Genomic DNA, 19,513 nt, shown 5'->3' with positions numbered 1-19,513 from the left:
TTCACTGTCCTTTTAAAGGAATAGAGGAATCCAAGTTATTTGTAAACAGAAAGATTGTGAGGGAATATTTAGCTAACATAAATGAGTTCAAGTCTCCAGGTCCAGATGAATTACACCCCAGAGTACTGAAGGAGATCGTAGAAGAAATTTTAGAACCACTCTCCATAATCTTTGAAAATTCTTGGAGAACAGGAGAAGTCCCAGAAGACTGGAGAAGAGCAAATGTTGCTCCTATTTTCAAAAAGGGGAAGAAGGTGGACCCAGGGAACTACAGGCCGGTGAGTCTGACTTCTATACCAGGAAAGATCTTTGAACAAATTATTAAACAACATGTATGTAAGTACATGGATAAGAATGAAGTGATTAACCAGAGTCAGCATGGGTTTGTAACTAACAAGTCATGTCAGACTAACTTAATTTCCTTCTATGACAGAATCACTGACTGGGTGGATCAGGGAAATGCTGTAGATATAGTATATCTTGACTTCAGCAAAGCATTTGACAAAGTATCTCACACAATCCTTATTGAAAAAATGACCAAGTATGCAATGGACCAGGCAACTGTTAGGTGGATTCATAACTGGCTTAGTGATCGGACTCAAAGGGTGGTTGTAAATGGCTTCACATCCAGCTGGATGAATGTCTCAAGTGGGGTACCACAGGGCTCTGTCCTGGGACCTGTATTGTTCAACATCTTTATCAATGATTTAGATGAAGGAATTGAGGGTAAACTGATTAAATTTGCTGATGACACAAAGCTAGGAGGGATAGCTAATACTAGAGAAGAGAGAGAGAGGATTCAAAAAGACCTAAATAAACTGGAGCAGTGGGCAGCAACCAACAGAATGGTTTTTAACAGGGAAAAATGCAAAGTACTACATCTGGGCAATAAAAATGAAAAAAGCATATACAGAATGGGAGGAATAGAGCTAAGCAACAGTACATGTGAAAAAGACTTAGGTATACTAATAGATCATAGACTGAACATGAGTCAACAGTGTGATGCAGCAGCAAAAAAGGCAAATACAATTCTGGGATGTACTAACAGAAGCATACAGTCTAGATCACGTGAAGTCATTATCGGTCTTTACTCCTCTTTGGTCAGACCTCATCTGGAATACTGTGTACAGTTTTGGGCACCACATTTTAAAAAAGACATAGACAAACTGGAGCAAGTTCAGAGAAGAGCGACCAGAATGGTGACTGGTCTGCAAACCATGTCCTATGAGGAACGGTTGCAGGATTTGGGAATGTTTAGCTTGCAAAAAAGAAGACTGAGAGGAGACTTAATAGCTGTCTACAAATATGTCAAGGGCTGTCACATTGTAGAAGGATCATCTTTATTCTCATTTGCACAAGGAAAGACTAGAAGCAATGGGATGAAACTAAATGGGAGGAGACACAGATTAGATATTAGAAAAAACTTTTTGACAGTTAGGGTGATTAATGAGTGGAACAGGCTGCCACGAGAGGTGGTGAGTTCCCCTTCAATGGACGTCTTCAAACAGAGGCTGGACAGACATCTGTCTGAGATGATTTAGTGAATCCTGCTTTGAGCAGGGGGTTGGACCAGATGACCCAGGAGGTCCCTTCCAACTCTACCATTCTATGATTCTATGAAATCCCAATAGGAGACTTAAAATGCAATAATTTTTTAGAAGTTCCATACATGGTGACTATTACTTACCATATTCCGAGACTTTGCCATCAGTTTTCTTCGCCGTCTTCTGACTCTCCATTTTTCCCTGTGAAACAAGTAAAATGTAGAAGTGACTTTTAAAGGCTGTTAGGACAAGTACACACCAGGTTATACCCATGTACCCAGTGGTCATACTCCAATAATACAGCCTGGAAAATCTAAACCAGACTCAACATTGCAGTGATTTTTCATGGATATTTAGGAGCACATACTCCCACTTTTCGCCCAACAATACCAAGTAATAGGATGGGTCTCTACAGACTGATAGTGTCAGCACTAACTGGATGATGTCTGTGTCTTGACAGATGCCAACATTTCCAGGAGGAATAACAGAGAAATGGTGCTGTGAGTTCTAATTTTTTTTTTTATGGTGAATGAAAATATTCACTAGGTCAAACCATATCCTCTCTTGTCTGGATGGCAGAATCATTTCCTGACGCAGTTGACATTCAGGTGCTGGTGGAGACGGTCCTCGCCCCTTGTCTCCAGCCTACCCCCCAAAGCATGGGCCGTGGCACGGAGAGAAGAGAATCCAGGGTAGCCCTCATCGTGGTGCAATGGTAACGTGTCTGACTACAGATCAAAAGATTGTGTGTTCCATGATCATCCCGATTATGGCCCCTTCCCTGTGTCATGCTGTGTTGTGCTGGCTCCATGTGGTTTTTGGCCCCCAGTGGTCATATTTTTATTTTTCTGTCCTGCCCCCCCCTTTTTTTCTCCACAGTGGACACCCTGTCCCTCGGCATCTAAATCGCATCGTCACCATCACGCAGTCTCCACTGATCCCTACTTTAGGCCTGGCTTCTTCACGACTCCCACCACCTTTCAGGTCCTCTGCCGAAGCCAGGTCTCTAATTCAGGTCCTGGCTTCAACCACGGCTAGCAGGATTCCATGTGCCTTCCGGTGTTTTTTTATCCCCTGCAGCAGGGCCTCAATTTAGGTCCCACCTTCTATTGCGACCTAGCAGGCTCCCAGGCCATTCTTTAATTTAGGCCCCAGCCTCCCTGCGGCCTAGCCCACTCCAGCGGCCCACTCCTCTGCTATCACAGCCAATCAGGCTTTCGCGAGGGCTCTCTCCCTGCATATAAGCCTGTGCTTGCCCCTCTCTACTCACTCGGCGCCGCTATCTTTCCTATGCACACTGGCTGCACGATTCATGCAAATTCAGTGTGCTCTTCAGCGACAGTGTGGACATCTCCGTCCCCTCCCAATGCTACAGCAAGGATCATACTCCATGACCAGCGCTCCATCCCAGGACCGGGTAGGTTGTCTGTTCTTCAGGAATCGACACTCACAGCAAGTGATGTCTGTTTTGGGGCTGGTCTCTGCTTGTCAGGTTATCTTCTTACAATGCGCACTCACACTTGCTGGCTCATCACTTCTCATCAGAGCCTGCGAGGGAGCACTGTCACTCTGCATGGAGAAGAATATTGCAGCGTAAGAAGGGAGCTCGCACTGAGTATATGTCGGAATTGCAACCGATGCATGTTCAGTACAGCAGGGACTAGCCCAGCAAGTCTTCGCTGATAATGCTTCACTTCAGGGTGGGGACAGATGCTGTGGCAGTGACCACAGCCTCTTCCTCTCGATGACGTCCCGTTTGAGTATCCCAGCATGCACTGGGATTCTGTCACGCAAGGTGAAGGAAAGACTAAGTAAAATACAAAGGGAAGAGGGAAAGGGTGCCCAGACTCTAGGGAAAGGGGAGAGTGGAGACCTCCTAGGTAGATCTAATCTTACCCTGTCTCCACTAATGTCCCTATATTAGTTCTTCACCAATCGCCGCACTCGTACCTCGCCCTGTCTTTCCCTGGCGTTGGGCCCTGGCTAAGGAGGGGAGGAGATGAGCGCTAGTCGATCCCCACTGACCACTACAGACAACAAGGGAGGACAAACAAGGGAAAATCGCTAAGCTTTAGATGACTCCAGACAAATGCGCACACATCATCTAGCACCAGAGAGGTAGAAGTACTGCTCTTGCTCAAGCCTCCACAACAGATAATGTGAATATCGCACCTCCCTCTGGCACACAGCAGGTATTTATACACCCAGGCCAGGGTGTTAATAAGCCAGAGGAAGGTAGCCGCTGGGTCTTGGAGAGAAAGCTTCAAGAAGTTGTCTGTAATGCCAAACGAAGAGATCTCCTGCAACCAACTGCAGGGAGACTGTCACTTCTGACACACCCATGACAGATTCTCAAAAGATTGGCAAAGAAATAAATAAAATAAATCAGATTAGAGAGGGAAGGGTAAGGACTTTTAACTATACCATATTAGAAAAACTATTATATTATTAAAATAAATTGAGAGATATTTAGGATGAAAATCAATATTCGTTTTGGAGCACTCTTTAAAGGCTCACTCCACCCGGTGGTTGGGCCTCTTGGCCCGTTCACCATCAGGCTTCTGTTCTGCAACCCTGTAGACTGCAACAATGTCCTCTATCTACACGTTCTCAAACATCCATCGCTCGCTGAATACGTTCTGCCATTCTGGAAGTGCATCCGGATAAGGAGAGAGTGGCCCTGATGAGTGTAGGCTATGTGCACACGTTCAGTATTTGATTGCAGAAATTAAATTTCTGCAAGGTTTCTGCATATCTTGGCAGCAAAAACGTGTGTTTTGCCACTATTTTGGTGTGTTTTTGTACAGCAATGAATGCTTTTTGGAGCTAAATAAATATATTTGAAAAAAGACAAACGGGACATCGCTTTAACTCTTGGATTACCATCAGACCTGGAGTGAGTATATCGGTTAATTTAAATGATTAAAGAATGTGTCTGTTTTATTTCAAATAAAGTGTTTTATTCTCAGTGTGTGTTTATTTAACTCTTTATTTAGTAATGAGGGTGTCTGGCAGACTTCATTACTAAAGCTAGGGTTAGGTGTCAGCTACACCTAATCCCATTAAGCCTAATGCTGCACTTGTGTTGTCAGTACATGTGGATCCACCGCAAGTAATGACATTTCAATCGGTTCCGCTACAGAAATTATCATGTTGTGGGTGAGTTTGCCCATGATCAGGAAATGCTGCGAATTTGACGCTTTGTATTTATGTAGCATCAAACCCACAGCGGCCAGATGTTACAGCATACTGGATGGGATCTCTAGAAATCCCATGTCCACTGTGCGTGCATCCGAGGCTGCGGATCACCCGCAGACAATGACATGCGGTGCGTCTTTCAGGACCGCAGCATGTCAAACTCTCTTGCAGAGTCACTAGTCTCCACAACAGAAATTTGACCACTAGAATGTATTGAATGCGATAAATCCGCATTGTTCAGTGAACACATGTGGATTTACCTGCGTTTACTACAATGCAGAGTTTTGGACGCAGCAAAAATATGCGTCCAAAGCGATGCTACATCCGGATCATGGGCACATACCCTTAAATGAAAAAAATGGCGTGGGCTTCCGCATCATTTTCATGACCAGCAGAGGGAAAGCCAAACACTGGGGGCTGATATTAGTAGCTGGGGAAGGGGCAATTAGCCAAAAATGTTCCCTGGCTATTAATAATAGCCTTTATTGGCTAGTTTCCAGGGGGACCCATGAAATTTTTTTACGTAGGGTCCCCCTATAAAATCTAACCAGCAAAGGCTGGGCAGACAGCTGCAGGCTTATATTAATAGCCAGGGATAGGGCCATGGATCCTGGCTCCCTCCGATGCTAATATCAGCCCTCAGCGGCCCCAGAACTGGCGCATCCATAAGATGCGCCAAATCTGGCGCTTAGCCTCCGCTCTTCCCACTTGCCCTAGTGCGGTGGCAAGTGGGATAATAGGGTTGGGGTTCAGGTCAGCCTTGTATTGGCAGCTGACATGAAGCCCAGGTTAGTAACGGAGAGGCGTCTATAAGACGCCCCCATTACTAACCCCGTACTAAATTTTTTTATATAAAGACACGGTCAGAATAAAGTATTTCATTCTAAATAAAATTCCACACGGTTTTAATCATTTATTTAAGAATAAAAAACACCGTACGTAAACAACTCACCTATCCGCCGTGATAACATAATCCACAGTGTCCCACAGCAATCTGGGTCACTTCTACAGCAGTCATACCAGCAATCGCTGGTATCACTGTTGTAGAGGACAGCACTCTATACACTGACAGGAGTGTAATCACTCCTGTCAGTGTATAGCTCTGTCCTGCAAGAGTGAGGTCACTGGAGTTCAATCAGCTGATGAAGCTCCGGTGACCTCACTTACTGCATCAGTGCTGCGTGAGAAAATTCTCTCACCGCACCGGTGCCATAAGTGAGGTCAAAGGAGCTCTCAGCTCAGTGCTATACACTGCCGGGGGCGATTGCGCTCCTGTCAGTGTATAGAGTGCTGCCGGGTCATCGGATTGCCGTGGGACACTTGTGATGACGACGGCAGTTGAGTATTAAGTGTTTTTTATATTAATAGTAATTTAATTTTACTTTTTTTTTTTTTTTACACGGAGCACAGGTGCCGGCTGAGGAGACTACTTCTCCCCTCAGCGGCACCTGCTCCCGCTGTTATCAGCGGGAGCGGCCGTAGGATGATGGGAGGAGTAGTCTCCCACGGACAATTCTTTATGCGTTTTTGCCGCATTTTTGACTCATTGACTTGAATTGAGTAAGCCAAATCCGCAGCAAATCCGCAAATATTTTTATACCTGCATTTTTGCTGCGAATTTTACTGACTCATTTGAAGTCAATGGGTGAAAAATGCCACAGAAAAGCACAAAGAATTGACGTGCTGCAGATTTAACGCAATGACAATCCTGACAGGAAAATTCCTGATCATGTGCACAGCACTTCAGGATTGTCATTGCATTAGCTGGCACATGGATTCCCTAGAGTATCTGGCCCATTTCCACGTGTAAAAAATGCAGCAAAAATGCACAGTGTGCACACAGCTTTAAGGCTCACTCTACCCAGTCGGGGACACCTCCTGGACCGTCCACCATCAGGCTTCTATTCTTAGCTCTGCTACCTTCATGCCGGATAATGCGAGTCTGGGTAGAAAGGTGCTGCAAGAGGCAGTCACGCGGGTTACGGCCTGAGGGATCTGCCCTTACTTTCCCATCAACGTGTTGTCCTGGTGTTTATTTCAGTTTCCCACCATGGGACTGCTTTGGGACGCCCCATGTGTCCCCCCAATGAAGTGACCGAGAAAAGAGGATTTTCGTTACTTACCATAAAATCCATTTCTCATAGCCTTCATTGGAGGACACACCACCCACTCATGGCTTTTTGGGATGTTTTATTTCCATTGTGACCTAAGACTTCTTGCTCTATTCTATTGTACTGTTATTAGTTGTATAGCTTCTCATATTGTTTTCTCACTAACTGCTTTAGTCCGCTGTCTGCTTACCTGTTCTTTAAATGTAATTATTGGTGTCACCCTCCTGGTGGCAGCAACATTCACACATGGTTTCCTGTAGTCTCCCAATGAAGGCAAGATTTAAGGCAGCGCCTAATATTCCTGCTAGAGCCGCACTATTCTCTATAGAGAATGTACTCGCTATATAAAAGTGCAGGTAAGGAGCTCCCCCTAGTGGTAGCTTCAGGCAGAAAAAACAATATCATCATGTAAATATGTGTAAATAATGTTTTTTAGAACGAAATCTACCATCAACCAAAGGTCATCGTCATCTCAAGACTCGCTGGAACTTTCTGTAGCCAGCGTTTTTTCTCCTCCTTCTTCCAAGAATCATTATTTTTTTCCCTTTTAATGTTGACCTTAAAGGGTTTGTCCAGTACTTTTAAAAATATGCCAATGTGTTTTAATGATAAATATAAGCTTCTTTCTAATTACCTCCAGGTGCTGTTTCTGACTGTGAGCGGCGCTATCGGTGGCCGCTCACAGCCAGCATGTGACCCCCGCTGACGTCACATCAAGTGAGGCGTGACTCAGCGCTGGGGTCACAAAGGGTGGCTGCTGGGTTGTGAGAGGAGTTATTTCCCTGCGTCACACCCAGCATCCACCGCGCGCTTTCCCAATGAATGGGGAGAGGGAGAGCGAGCGGTGGATGCCGGGTGTGATGCAGGAGGGGGAGGGAGTAACCCCGCCCACAACCCAGCAGCCACCGAGGGGACCCCAGCGCTGAGTCACGCCTCACTTGTCGTGATGTCAGCCGGGGGTCATGTGATGCATGTGAGCGGCCATCGATAGCGCCGCTCACAGGCAGAAACAGCACAAGGAGGTAATTAGAAAGAAGCTTATATTTATCATTAAAACACACTGGCATATTTTTAAAAGTACTGTACAACCCCTGTAAATAATTAGATTTTTTGATAGATTGGACTTTTATGGATATACTAGATGGTGGCCCGATTCTAACGCATCGGGTATTCTAGAATATGTATGCGGCCGACCGGGCGCAATCAGCAGAGCGGTGTTTAAATTTGGCGCCAAAATCGCTAATTGGTCGAGGCCCGCCAAAATCGCTGATTGGTCGAGGCCGGCAACTGCGACCAATCAGCAAAGCGGTGTTAAAATTTGGCGCCAATATCGCAGATTGGTCAAGGCCGGCAGTCGCGACTAATCAGCAGAGTGGGGTTTAAATTTGGCGCCAATAATGCTGATTGGTCGCGGCCAGCGAACGCGACCAATCAGCAGAGTGGTGTTTAAATTTGGCAGCAATAATGCTGATTGATTGCGGCCGGCGGTCGCGACCAATCAGCAGAGCGGTATTTAAATTTGGCGGCAATAATGGTGATTGGTCACGGCCGCGACCAATCAGCAGAGCGGTGTTTAAATTTGTCGCCAATAATGCTGGTTATTCGTGACCGGTAACCAAGACCAATGAGCAGAGCGGTGTTTAAATATGGCGCCAATATCGCTGATTGGTCGCGGCCGGCCACCGCGACCAATCAGCGAAGCGGTGTTTAAATTTGGCGCCAATATCGCTGATTGGTCACGGACGGTGGTTGCGACTAATCAGCAGAGCGAGGTTTAAATTTGGTGCCAATAATGCTGATTGGTCGCGGCCGGCGACCACGACCAATCAGCAGAGCGGGGTTTACATTTGGCGGTTTAAATTTGCCGCCCATATTGCTGATTGGTCACGGCCGGTGGTTGCGACTACTCAGCAGAGCGGTGTTTAAATTTGTCGCCAATAATGCTGGTTATTCGTGACCGGTAACCGCGACCAATGAGCAGAGCGGTGTTTAAATTTGGCGCAAATCTCGATGAGTGGTCGCGTCTGCTGTCCGCGACCAATCAGCAGAGCGTTGTTTAAATTTGGCACCAATCTCGCTGATTGGTCGCGTCTGGCGTCCGCGACCAATCAGCAGAGCGTTGTTTAAATTTGGCGCCAATCTCGCTGACTGGTCGCGTCTGGCGTCCGCGACCAATCAGCAGAGCGTTGTTTAAATTTTGCGCCAAAATCACTGATTGGTCGCGGCTGGCTGTCGCGACCAATCAGCAGAGCGGGGTTTAAATTTGGCGGCAATACTGCTGATTGGTCGCGGCCGGCGACTGCGACCAATCAGCAGAGCGGTGTTTCAATTTGCCACCAAAATCGCTGATTGGTCGCGGCCGGCCACCGCGACTAATCAGCAGAGCGGGGTTTAAATCTGCCGCCCATATCGTTGATTGGTCGCGGCTGGCGGCCGCAACCAATCAGCGTCGTAATAGTGAGGACCGGGGAGCGGCAATGCCTGTGCGGGTACTTCCGCTGCGAGCAGCTGGGAGATGAGCGGCTGCTCGCAGCAGAAGCATCTCGACCGGCGGCGACGCTCCTCGGTCCTCCGTTCACACTTGCCGTCGGGAGATCATAGCGCTGTTTAAATTAGGCGCCCATCTCGCTGATTGGTCGCGGTCGGCTGGCGGCCGCAACCAATCAGCAGAGCGTTGTTTAAATTTGGCGCCAATCTCGCTGATTGGTCGTGACTGGCAGCCGCGACCAATCAATAGAGCGTTGTTTAAACTTTGCGCTAATCTCGCTAATTGGTCGCGGTCGGCTGGCAACCGCGACCAATCAACAGAGCGCTGTTTAAATTTGGCGCCAATCTCGCTGATTGCTCGCGGCTGGCGTCCGCGACCAATCAGCAGAGCGTTGTTTAAATTTGGCGCCAAGCTCGCTGATTGGTCGCGGCAGGCGTCCGCGACCTATCAGCACAGCAGTGTTTAAATGTGGCGCCAAAATCGCTGATTGGTCGGGTGCGGAGACCGCGACCAATCAGCGAATCGTATTGGTGAGGACTGGGGAGCGCCGCTGCCTGTACCGCTACTTCCGCTGCGAGAAGCCGGGACATGAGCGACTGCTCGCAGCAGAAGTATTCCGACCCGCAGCGCCGCTCCCCGGTCCTCCCTTGACACCCTAGCCGCTGATCTCCCGACAGTAGCTGCATGGTGTTACTAAGGTCCTGACAAATGTGTTCAAAATCGCTGATTGGTCGCGGGCGCTGCCCGCGACCAATCACAGATTTGGGCACCACATTTAAATATCGTCCGCGACCAATCACCGATTTGGGCGTCACATTTAAACACTGCTGAGATGATTGGTCGCGGACGCTGCCCGCGACCAATCACCGATTTGGGCGCCACATTTAAATATCGGCCGCGACCAATCACCGATCTTGCGCCACATTTAAACACCGCTGTGCTGATTGGTCGCGGACGCTGCCCGCGACCAATCAGCGATTTGGGCGCCACATTTAAATAGCGTCCGCGACCAATCAGCACAGCGGTGTTTAAATGTGTCTGCAAGATCGGTGATTGGTCGCGTCCGCTATTTAAATGTGGCGCCCAAATCGGTGATTGGTTGCGGGCAGCGTCCGCGACCAATCAGCACAGCAGTGTTTAAACGTGGCGCCCAAATCGTTGATTGGTCGCGGGCAGCGTCCGCGACCAATCAGCACAGCGGTGTTTAACTTTTGCGGCAAGATCAGTGATTGGTCGCGGCCGAAGATCGCGACCAATCACCGATTTGTGCGCCACATTTAAATAGCGGCTGCGACCAATCAACGATCTTGCAGAGACATTTAAACAAAGCTGTGCTGATGGGCAGCGGCCACGACCAATCAGCACAGCGGTGTTTAACTTTTGGTCCAAGATCAGTGATTGGTCGCAGCGAGAGATCGCGACCAATCATCGAATCGTATTGCTGAGGACCGGGGAGCGCCGCTGCCTGTGCGGCTACTTCCGCCGTGAGAACCCGGGACATGAGCGGGCGCTCGCAGCAGAAGTATCCCGACCCGCAGCGCCGCTCCCCGGTCCTCCCTTGACACCCTAGCCGCATGGAGGTCAGCGCCGCCGGCGGTCGGGAGATGAGCGCCTCGCGCCGGTCATCTCCCGGCTGCATCGCCGCTGAGCTCCTTCCCGCAGATGAGCCGCTAACGGCCGCCATCTTTTTTCAGAAATCCCGCGGCGCTCATTGGCCGCTGCCGGACCAATGAGCGACGCGGGATTTCCAGGACAGACAGAAAGACAGACAGACAGACAGACAGACAGAAGGGATAAGACAATTATATATATAGATATTTCTTAACTGGGAAGTGATATACACCTTTTATTATTAAAATATAAAAAAAAAATACTTATATACACATATATATATATACACTGCTCAAAAAAATAAAGGGAACACTCAAATAACACATCCTAGATCTGAATAAATGAAATATTCTCATTGAATACTTTGTTCTGTACAAAGTTGAATGTGCTGACAACAAAATCACACAAAAATCATCAACGGAAATCAAATTTATTAACCAATGGAGGCCTGAATTTGGAGTCACCCCCAAAATTAAAGTGGAAAAACACACTACAGGCTGATCCAACTTTATGTAATGTCCTTAAAACAAGTCAAAATGAGGCTCAGTATTGTGTGTGGCCTCCACGTGCCTGTATGACCTCCCTACAACGCCTGGGCATGCTCCTGATGAGGTTGCGGATGGTCTCCTGTGGGATCTCCTCCCAGACCTGGACTAAAGCATCCGCCAACTCCTGGACAGTCTGTGGTGCAATGTGACGTTGGTGGATGGAGCGAGACATTATGTCCCAGATGTGCTCAATCGGATTCAGGTCTGGGGAACGGGCGGGCCAGTCCATAACTTCAATGCCTTCATCTTGCAGGAACTGCTGACACACTCCAGCCACATGAGGTCTGGCATTGTCCTGCATTAGGAGGAACCCAGGGCCAACCGCACCAGCATATGGTCTCACAAGGGGTCTGAGGATCTCATCTCGGTACCTAATGGCAGTCAGGCTACCTCTGGCGAGCACATGGAGGGCTGTGCGGCACTCCAAAGAAATGCCACCCCACACCATTACTGACCCACAGCCAAACCGGTCATGCTGAAGGATGTTGCAGGCAGCAGATCGCTCTCCACGGCGTCTCCAGACTATGTCACGTCTGTCACATGTGCTCAGTGTGAACCTGCTTTCATCTGTGAAGAGCACAGGGCACCAGTGGTGACTTTGCCAATCCTGGTGTTCTATGGCAAATGCCAAGCATCCTGCATGGTGTTGGGCTGTGAGCACAACCCCCATCTGTGGACGTCGGGTCCTAATACCACCCTCATGGAGTCGGTTTCTAACTGTTTGTGCAGACACATGCACATTTGTGGCCTGCTGGAGGTCATTTTGCAGGGCTCTGGCAGAGGTAGCGGTCCTGCTGCTGGGTTGTTGCCCTCCTACGGCCCCCTCCAAGTCTCCTGGTGTACTGGCCTGTCTACTGGTAGCGCCTCCAGCCTCTGGACACTACCCTGACAGACACAGCAAACCTTCTTGCCACAGCTCGCATTGATGTGCCATCCTGGATGAGCTGTACTACCTGAGCAACTTCTGTGGGTTGTAGAGTACGTCTCATGCTACCAAGAGTGTGAAAGCACAACCAAAATTCAAAAGTGACCAAAACATCAGCCAGAAAGCATTGGTACTGAGATGTGGTCTGTGGTCCCCACCTGCAGAACCACTCCTTTATTGAGGGTGTCTTGATAATTGCCAATAATTTCCATCTATTGTCTATTCCATTTGCAGAACAGCAGGACAAATTGATGGTCAGTGTTGCTTCCTAAGTGGAGAGTTTGATTTCACAGAGGTTTGATTTACTTGGAGTTATATTCTGTTGTTTAAATGTTCCCTTTATTTTTTTGAGCAGTATATATATATATATATATATATATATATATATATACACACAGATATATATATACAACTCTGGCAAAAATTAAGAGACCACAGCAAAATTTCCAGTTTCCTCTCTTTATAGGTATATTTTTGAGTAAAATGTACATTGTTGTTTTAGTTTATAAATTACTGACATGTCTCCGAAATTCAGAGCTAAAAATTTTGTATTTATTTGCAACAAATGATAAAGCGTCAACGTACTAAAAAAGAAGCAGTGCTTTCAGACCTCAAATTACTCATGTTTTAACTCAGGAAGAGTTCAGAAATCAATATTTGATGGACTACCCATGATTTTTAATCACAGCTTTCATGCGTCTTGCCATGCTTTCCAATAGAAAACTGTTCAGTGGTCTCTTAATTTTTGCCAGAGCTGTATTTTACTTTTATGATTTTATTTAGTCCACTTAGGGCACTTGAACCTGCATTTGATCTCTTATACTATACTCAGCAATACAGCAGTTCTTTTACGAAGTCCTGTCATAGGATGACCAGCATGCCAGAAACGGAGGGACATTTAATAGGCCCTCAGCAGTCATAATAACCCATTGACACACAGCCATCATGTTGTAGGTGGATGATGGGAGCTGGTGCATAAGTGCTCCAGTAACCAGATAATACAGATGTCGCCTTCAGTGACTGACAGAGCAGATAAATGGTAAAGCAGCAGCGATAGGACCTAGCTTCAGTAGCTGCTGGTACAATCAGATGTTGGCAGCGTAACACAGCTGACATTTGCTCGCTATGGTGCGGGCTCAGCTCCTTCTTTCCATACATGTTTCACCCCGACAGTGACCGTCTAGTAATGTCAGGAAGCAAAGGAGTTACGATATTAAATAGAACAAAATTCTAACATCCAGCGATGCACACATCACTGTCTCCAATAACTTACAAAGTAGCAGAGAAAACAGAGCGGACCTGGAACCTGATAGTGACCGATACAGAGAAGACCGTACTGGACCATCACTGCCGGCTCCTCCTCACTATCAGATGTCTCACTTGAGCTTGCAGGAAATCTTGTGGGCAGCTCGGTGGTGGATTTAGGCTGTGTCGGGGGGGCTAGACTTTGTTTAGGGAAGAACTTTTCTAGTTTAGCTTGTACGATTGGCCATTTAGATGTTTTGATGAACAAAAAAAAAATTCAAGCCGTGCTACACAGCAACCTGGGTGCTCAATCTGCAAATCACTGTTAGAGAATTAGCAGGGGTAACGACTATTAAAGAAACCGTGTGTAAGCAGACTCTGCTGGCAAGATGCGAGCTCACAAGCCACAGAGGCAGGTAGACGACATATGACGTAGCCTGCACATCATGTTGTTAAGCGGTTAACACGAGAGGCTGCGGTGTCAGTGGCAAACACAGTGACACTAAGTTCACTTTTATACATTGCTTTACATGGAGCATGTTTCTGCCTGACTAAAAAAACAAACGGAGAACAAAGCTGCTCCCCCGACTCATACTTCTGTCGGGTTTTCCATTCAAATCTCGTTTTTTTTTCTGGGAATTAGATGAAAATGTTAATGCAAAAGCTCAGTGTAGAGACCAGGACAAATGTACCATGCATGAAGAAGGGTCTGTCATAGATAGATATGAGATAGATAGATAGATAGATAGATAGATAGATAGATAGATAGATAGATAGATAGATAGATATGAGATAGATAGATAGATGATAGATAGATGGATAGATAGATAATAGATAGATAGATATGGGATAGATAGATAATAGATAGATGGATGGATAGATAGATGGACAGATAATAGATAGATAAATTGATAGAGGGATAGATAGATAATAGATAGATTGATAGAAAGATAGATGGATGGATAGATAGATAATAGATAGATAGAAGGATAGATAGATAATAGATAGATGATAGATAGATAATAGATAGATAGATGATAGATAATAGATAGATAATAAATAGATAGATGGATAGATGATAGATAAATAGATAGATAGATGATAGATAGATAGATGATAGATAGATGGATAATAGATAGATAGAGATAGATAGATATTAGATAGATAATAGATAAATAAAAGATAGATGATAGATAGATAATAGATAGATGATAGATAATAGATAGATGATAAATAATAGATAGATAGAAAGATAGATGATAGATAGACAGATAGATTATAGATAGATAGAAAGATAGATGGATAGAGATAGATAGATACTGCCTATACTACTGGGGGAAGAGGAAAGTGCAGTGGCCATAGCAGCACAATATGTCAGTGCCTGCCACAGACTAAGAGGAGCCTGATATGTCATGTACTTAGATACCCCACCCTGGATGTGTCCCTATCCCCATCTTCTATTATTTTACCACTTGCTTTCGCAATGCTAACGTGTGTGGTACTTAGTCATGCCAATAAAGCCCATTTGATTTGAATTGATATGAGATAGATATATATGAGATAGATAGATATGGGATAGATAAAAGATCGATAGATAATAGATATATGGATGGATAGATAGATATATGTAAATAATGGAGACAGCACACCCAAATGAGAAAAATATGAAAAATGTAATGGCCCATAGTGACCAACTGAGGACTAGCCTCCATTTTTTATGTGTATTGGAGGATTGGTTGCCTAGAAAGCTTTTGCATCCCTGCTTGATTTTTCTCTAGAGAAGATAGATATGAGATAAACAGATATACAGCTAATAGATAGATATGAGGATAGATAATAGATAGATATGGGCTAGCTAGATAGTAGGTAGATAGATGACACACACTGAGCTCTGCTATACACACATTCTGTGCACTGCTATTTCCTGGAATTAGGCTAAGTGCCCACGATGCAGAAATGCTCCGGATTTTTCCTGAGCGTTTCTGCATCTCCATGGCAGAAAAAAACGCATGCGGATTGTACATGCGGATTGTACATGCGGATTGTACATGCGGATTGCACATGCGAATTGCACATGCGGATTGTACATGAGGATTGTACATGCGTTTTCCTGCCAGGGACATGCGGATGTGAAGCGTTCACTTGCATTTCCGCATGCGGGTTATCAAGCGATTTTCCAAGCGATTTTAGCATCACTTGGAAAAGTGCTTGACAACTTGGTCACACTATATAAATCCATGCAACCGGCATGGATTTATATAGTGTGACCGAAAGAATGGTAAAAAATAAATATATACTTACCTTCTGATGGCCCCCGGTCTCCTTATCCGATGCGTCCGGTCTCTTCTACGGCTCGCGGTGCACTAAAAGGACCTTCCATGACGTCATTTAGTCGTGTGACAGGTCATGCGACAGTCGGCGGTTGCGTGACCCGTCACATGACTAAATGACGTCATGGAAGGTCCTTTTACACCACCGCGAGCTGCCGGGAAGCCAGGACGCATCGCTAAGGAGACCGGAGGCCATCAGAAGGTGAGTATAATGTTTATTTTTTTATTATAATTCTTTTTTTTTACAGGTACTATGGTACCCGGGTCCGGAGGAGAGTCTCCTCTTCTCCAGACCCTGGTACCATCCGCTCATTGAATCGCTTAATATCCGCATGTACACATGTAGTCATGCGGATATTAAGCGATTCAATGCAAGTCAATGGTGGCAAAAACGCAAAATAATTGCTAGTGCTGCGGATTTTTCCGCAATGATAATCCGCAGCGGAAATTTCCGCAGCATGTGACATGCGGATTATCATTGGGGAACATGGCAGACCTTCTACCAAGCGTTTTTTAAGCGTTTCTGCAGCGGAATTTCAGCTGCGGAAACACTTAAAAAACGCATCGTGGGCACACAGCCTTAGAGGTGTAGCCATGTGAGCACAGCAGAGAGGTGTTTGCAGTGTGCAGCAGTCTCCCTCGTCTGTGTACCAGGCCGCTGTGCACACTGTGCTCTGTACAGGCCGCATGATCCCCCCTCCCCCTCAGGACACAGCCCTGGCTGTCACACGGGGAGTTTTGCTCTGAGGCTCACACTGCGGCTATTCTCCGGCTCCTCTGACAGAGGGCGCAGCTCTGCCTCAGAGGTTCTCTCCTGCACAGAGAATCCAGTCAGAGGGGGGCGCACTCAGGCAGCGCTCACTGTGTCCCCCCACTGAAAGTGCTGAGGCCGGGAGGAGCCCCAGTCAGTGAGGAGCCATAATCACCCTCAGGGATACACGGCACTTACTGTATTCGGCCCAGAAGCAGCGAAGGCGGGAACTCCCTCTGCTCTTCAGTTACTGTGAGGGTGACTGAGGAGCAGGCAGGCGCTCCACCAATCACAGACAGCTTCTTACCTCAGCAGAGCTGTGCAGCCAATGGACAGAGAGGATAATCAAAGCTGCAGCCAATCAGTGTCAGTCTTGGTTGTGAGTCGCTCTCCTGTGAGGGCCTCCTCCTCCCAGCAGCTCCAGTCTCTGGGCAGATCAGTGGGAGGAGTATAAAATGGAGGAGATTCCAGGAGCCCCTCACAGACCCCCCATTATGGACTCCTCATTACAGCACTGGCTACAATGGAGGGTCTGCAGTAAGCAGGATATAATGAGGCCCAGTAAGAAATAATAGTACAGGAGTTTTTCTTCAATATGTATCTATATACATAATCGTCTTATCCCGTCTGTCTGTCTATCTGTCTATCTTTCTGTCTGTCCAGGAAATCCCGCGTCGTTCATTGGTCCGGCAGCGGCCAATCAGCTCCGCGGGATTTCTGAAAAAAGATGTCGGCCGTTAGCGGCTCATCTGCGGGACGGAGCTCAGCGGCGATGCAGCCGGGAGATGACCGGCGCGAGGCGCTCATCTCCCGGCCGGTACCAGCAGAAGGACCTCTACCGCTGGACCCATCTGCGGGACAGAGATGCAGCCGGGAGATGACCGGCGCGAGGCGCTCATCTCCCGGCCGGTAGCAGCGGAAGGACCGCCGGCGTCGCTGACCTCCATGCGGAAGAGAGGACCGGGGAGCTGCTCTGCGGGTCGGGATACTTCTGCTGCGAGCGCCCACTCATGTCCCGGGTTCTCGCTGCGGAAGTAGCCGCACAGGCAGCGCCGCTCCCCGGTCCTCACCAAGATGATTCGATGATTGGTCGCGGTCTTCGGACCCGACCAATCACTGATCTTACCGCAAAAGTTAAACACCGCTGTGCTGATTGGTCGCGGACGCTGCCCGCAACCAATCACCGATTTAGGCGCCACATTTAAATATCGGCCGCGACCAATCACCGATCTTGGCGCCACATTTAAACACCGCTGTGCTGATTGGTCGCGGACGCTGCCCGCGATCAATCACCAATTTGGGCGCCACATTTAAACACTGCTGTGCTGATTGGTCGCGGATGCTGCCCGCGACCAATCACCGATTTGGGCGCCACATTTAAATAGCGTCCGTGACCAATCAGCACAGCGGTGTTTAAATGTGGCGCCAAGATCGGTGATTGGTCGAGGCCGATATTTAAATGTGGCGCCCAAATCGGTGATTGGTCGCTGCCAGCGCCCGCGACCAATCAGCGATTTTGAACACAAATGTACGGAGCTTAGTAACACCATGCGGCTACTGTTGGGAGATCAGCGGCTAGCGTGTCAAGGGAGGACCGGGGAGCGGCGCTGCGGGTCGGCATACTTCTGCTGCGATCGGCCGCTCATCTCCCAGCTGCTCGCAGCGGAAGTAGCCGTACAGGCAGCGGCGCTGACATTCATGCGGAAGGGAGGACCGGGGAGCGGCATTGCGGGTCGGGATACTTCTGCTGCGAGCAGTCGCTCATCTCCCGGCTTATCGCAGCGGAAGTAGCCGCACAGGCAGCGGCGCTCCCCGATCCTCACCAATACGATTCCGCTCCCCGGACCTCACCAATACGATTCGCTGATAGGTCGCGGTCTCCGCACCTGACCAATCAGTGATCTTGGCGCAAAATTTAAACAACGCTATGCTGATTGGTCGCGGCCGCTGCCCGCGACCAATCTCCGATTTGGGCGCCACATTTAAATAGCAGCCGCGACCAATCACCGATTTGGGCGCCACATTTAAATAGCGTCCGTGACCAATCAGCACAGTGGTGTTTAAATGTGGCGCCAAGATCGGTGATTGGTCGAGGCCGATATTTAAATGTGGCGCCCAAATCGGTGATTGGTCGCTGCCAGCGCCCGCGACCAATCAGCGATTTTGAACACAAATGTACGGAGCTTAGTAACACCATGCGGCTACTGTTGGGAGATCAGCGGCTAGCGTGTCAAGGGAGGACCGGGGAGCGGCGCTGCGGGTCGGGATACTTCTGCTACGATCGGCCGCTCATCTCCCAGCTGCTCGCAGCGGAAGTAGCCGTACAGGCAGCGGCGCTGACATCCATGCGGAAGGGAGGACCGGGGAGCGGCATTGCGGGTCGGGATACTTCTGCTGCGAGCAGTCGCTCATCTCCCAGCTTATCGCAGCGGAAGTAGCCGCACAGGCAGCGGCGCTCTCCGATCCTCACCAATACGATTCCGCTCCCCGGTCCTCACCAATACGATTCGCTGATAGGTCGCGGTCTCCGCACCTGACCAATCAGTGATCTTGGCGCAAAATTTAAACAACGCTGTGCTGATTGGTCGCGGCCGCTGCCCGCGACCAATCTCCGATTTGGCCGCCACATTTAAATAGCAGCCGCGACCAATTTGTGCGCCACATTTAAACACTTCTGTGCTGATTGGTCGCCAGACGCGACCAATCAGCGAGATTTGCGCCAAATTTAAACAACGCTCTGCTGATTGGTCGCGGCTGGCAGC

At 48.0% G+C, this 19,513-nt stretch overlaps 1 protein-coding gene across 1 annotated transcript in view; it reads right to left on the bottom strand.

The window, feature by feature from the left end:
* LOC141164054 (uncharacterized) overlaps positions 1–17,048 on the bottom strand; it is a 32,232-nt gene extending 15,184 nt beyond the window's left edge. The window contains exons 1-2 of the mRNA XM_073649218.1: positions 16,950–17,048; positions 1,688–1,745 (exon numbers count right to left, since the gene is read on the bottom strand). Of these exons, the coding sequence (XP_073505319.1) occupies positions 1,688–1,739 (52 nt within the window). The 5' untranslated portion in view covers positions 1,740–1,745; positions 16,950–17,048. The remainder of the gene's footprint in view (positions 1–1,687; positions 1,746–16,949) is intronic.
* Between the last annotated feature and the right edge of the window lie 2,465 nt (positions 17,049–19,513).

Source organism: Phyllobates terribilis, unplaced genomic scaffold (genome assembly GCF_046119375.1).
Source record: "Phyllobates terribilis strain yellow unplaced genomic scaffold, ASM4611937v1 Scaffold_10__3_contigs__length_209671492, whole genome shotgun sequence".
Classification (NCBI taxonomy): Eukaryota; Metazoa; Chordata; class Amphibia; order Anura; family Dendrobatidae; genus Phyllobates; species Phyllobates terribilis.
Note: the sequence above shows the minus strand (reverse complement) of the source record. Positions and strands in the feature narration are given on the sequence as shown.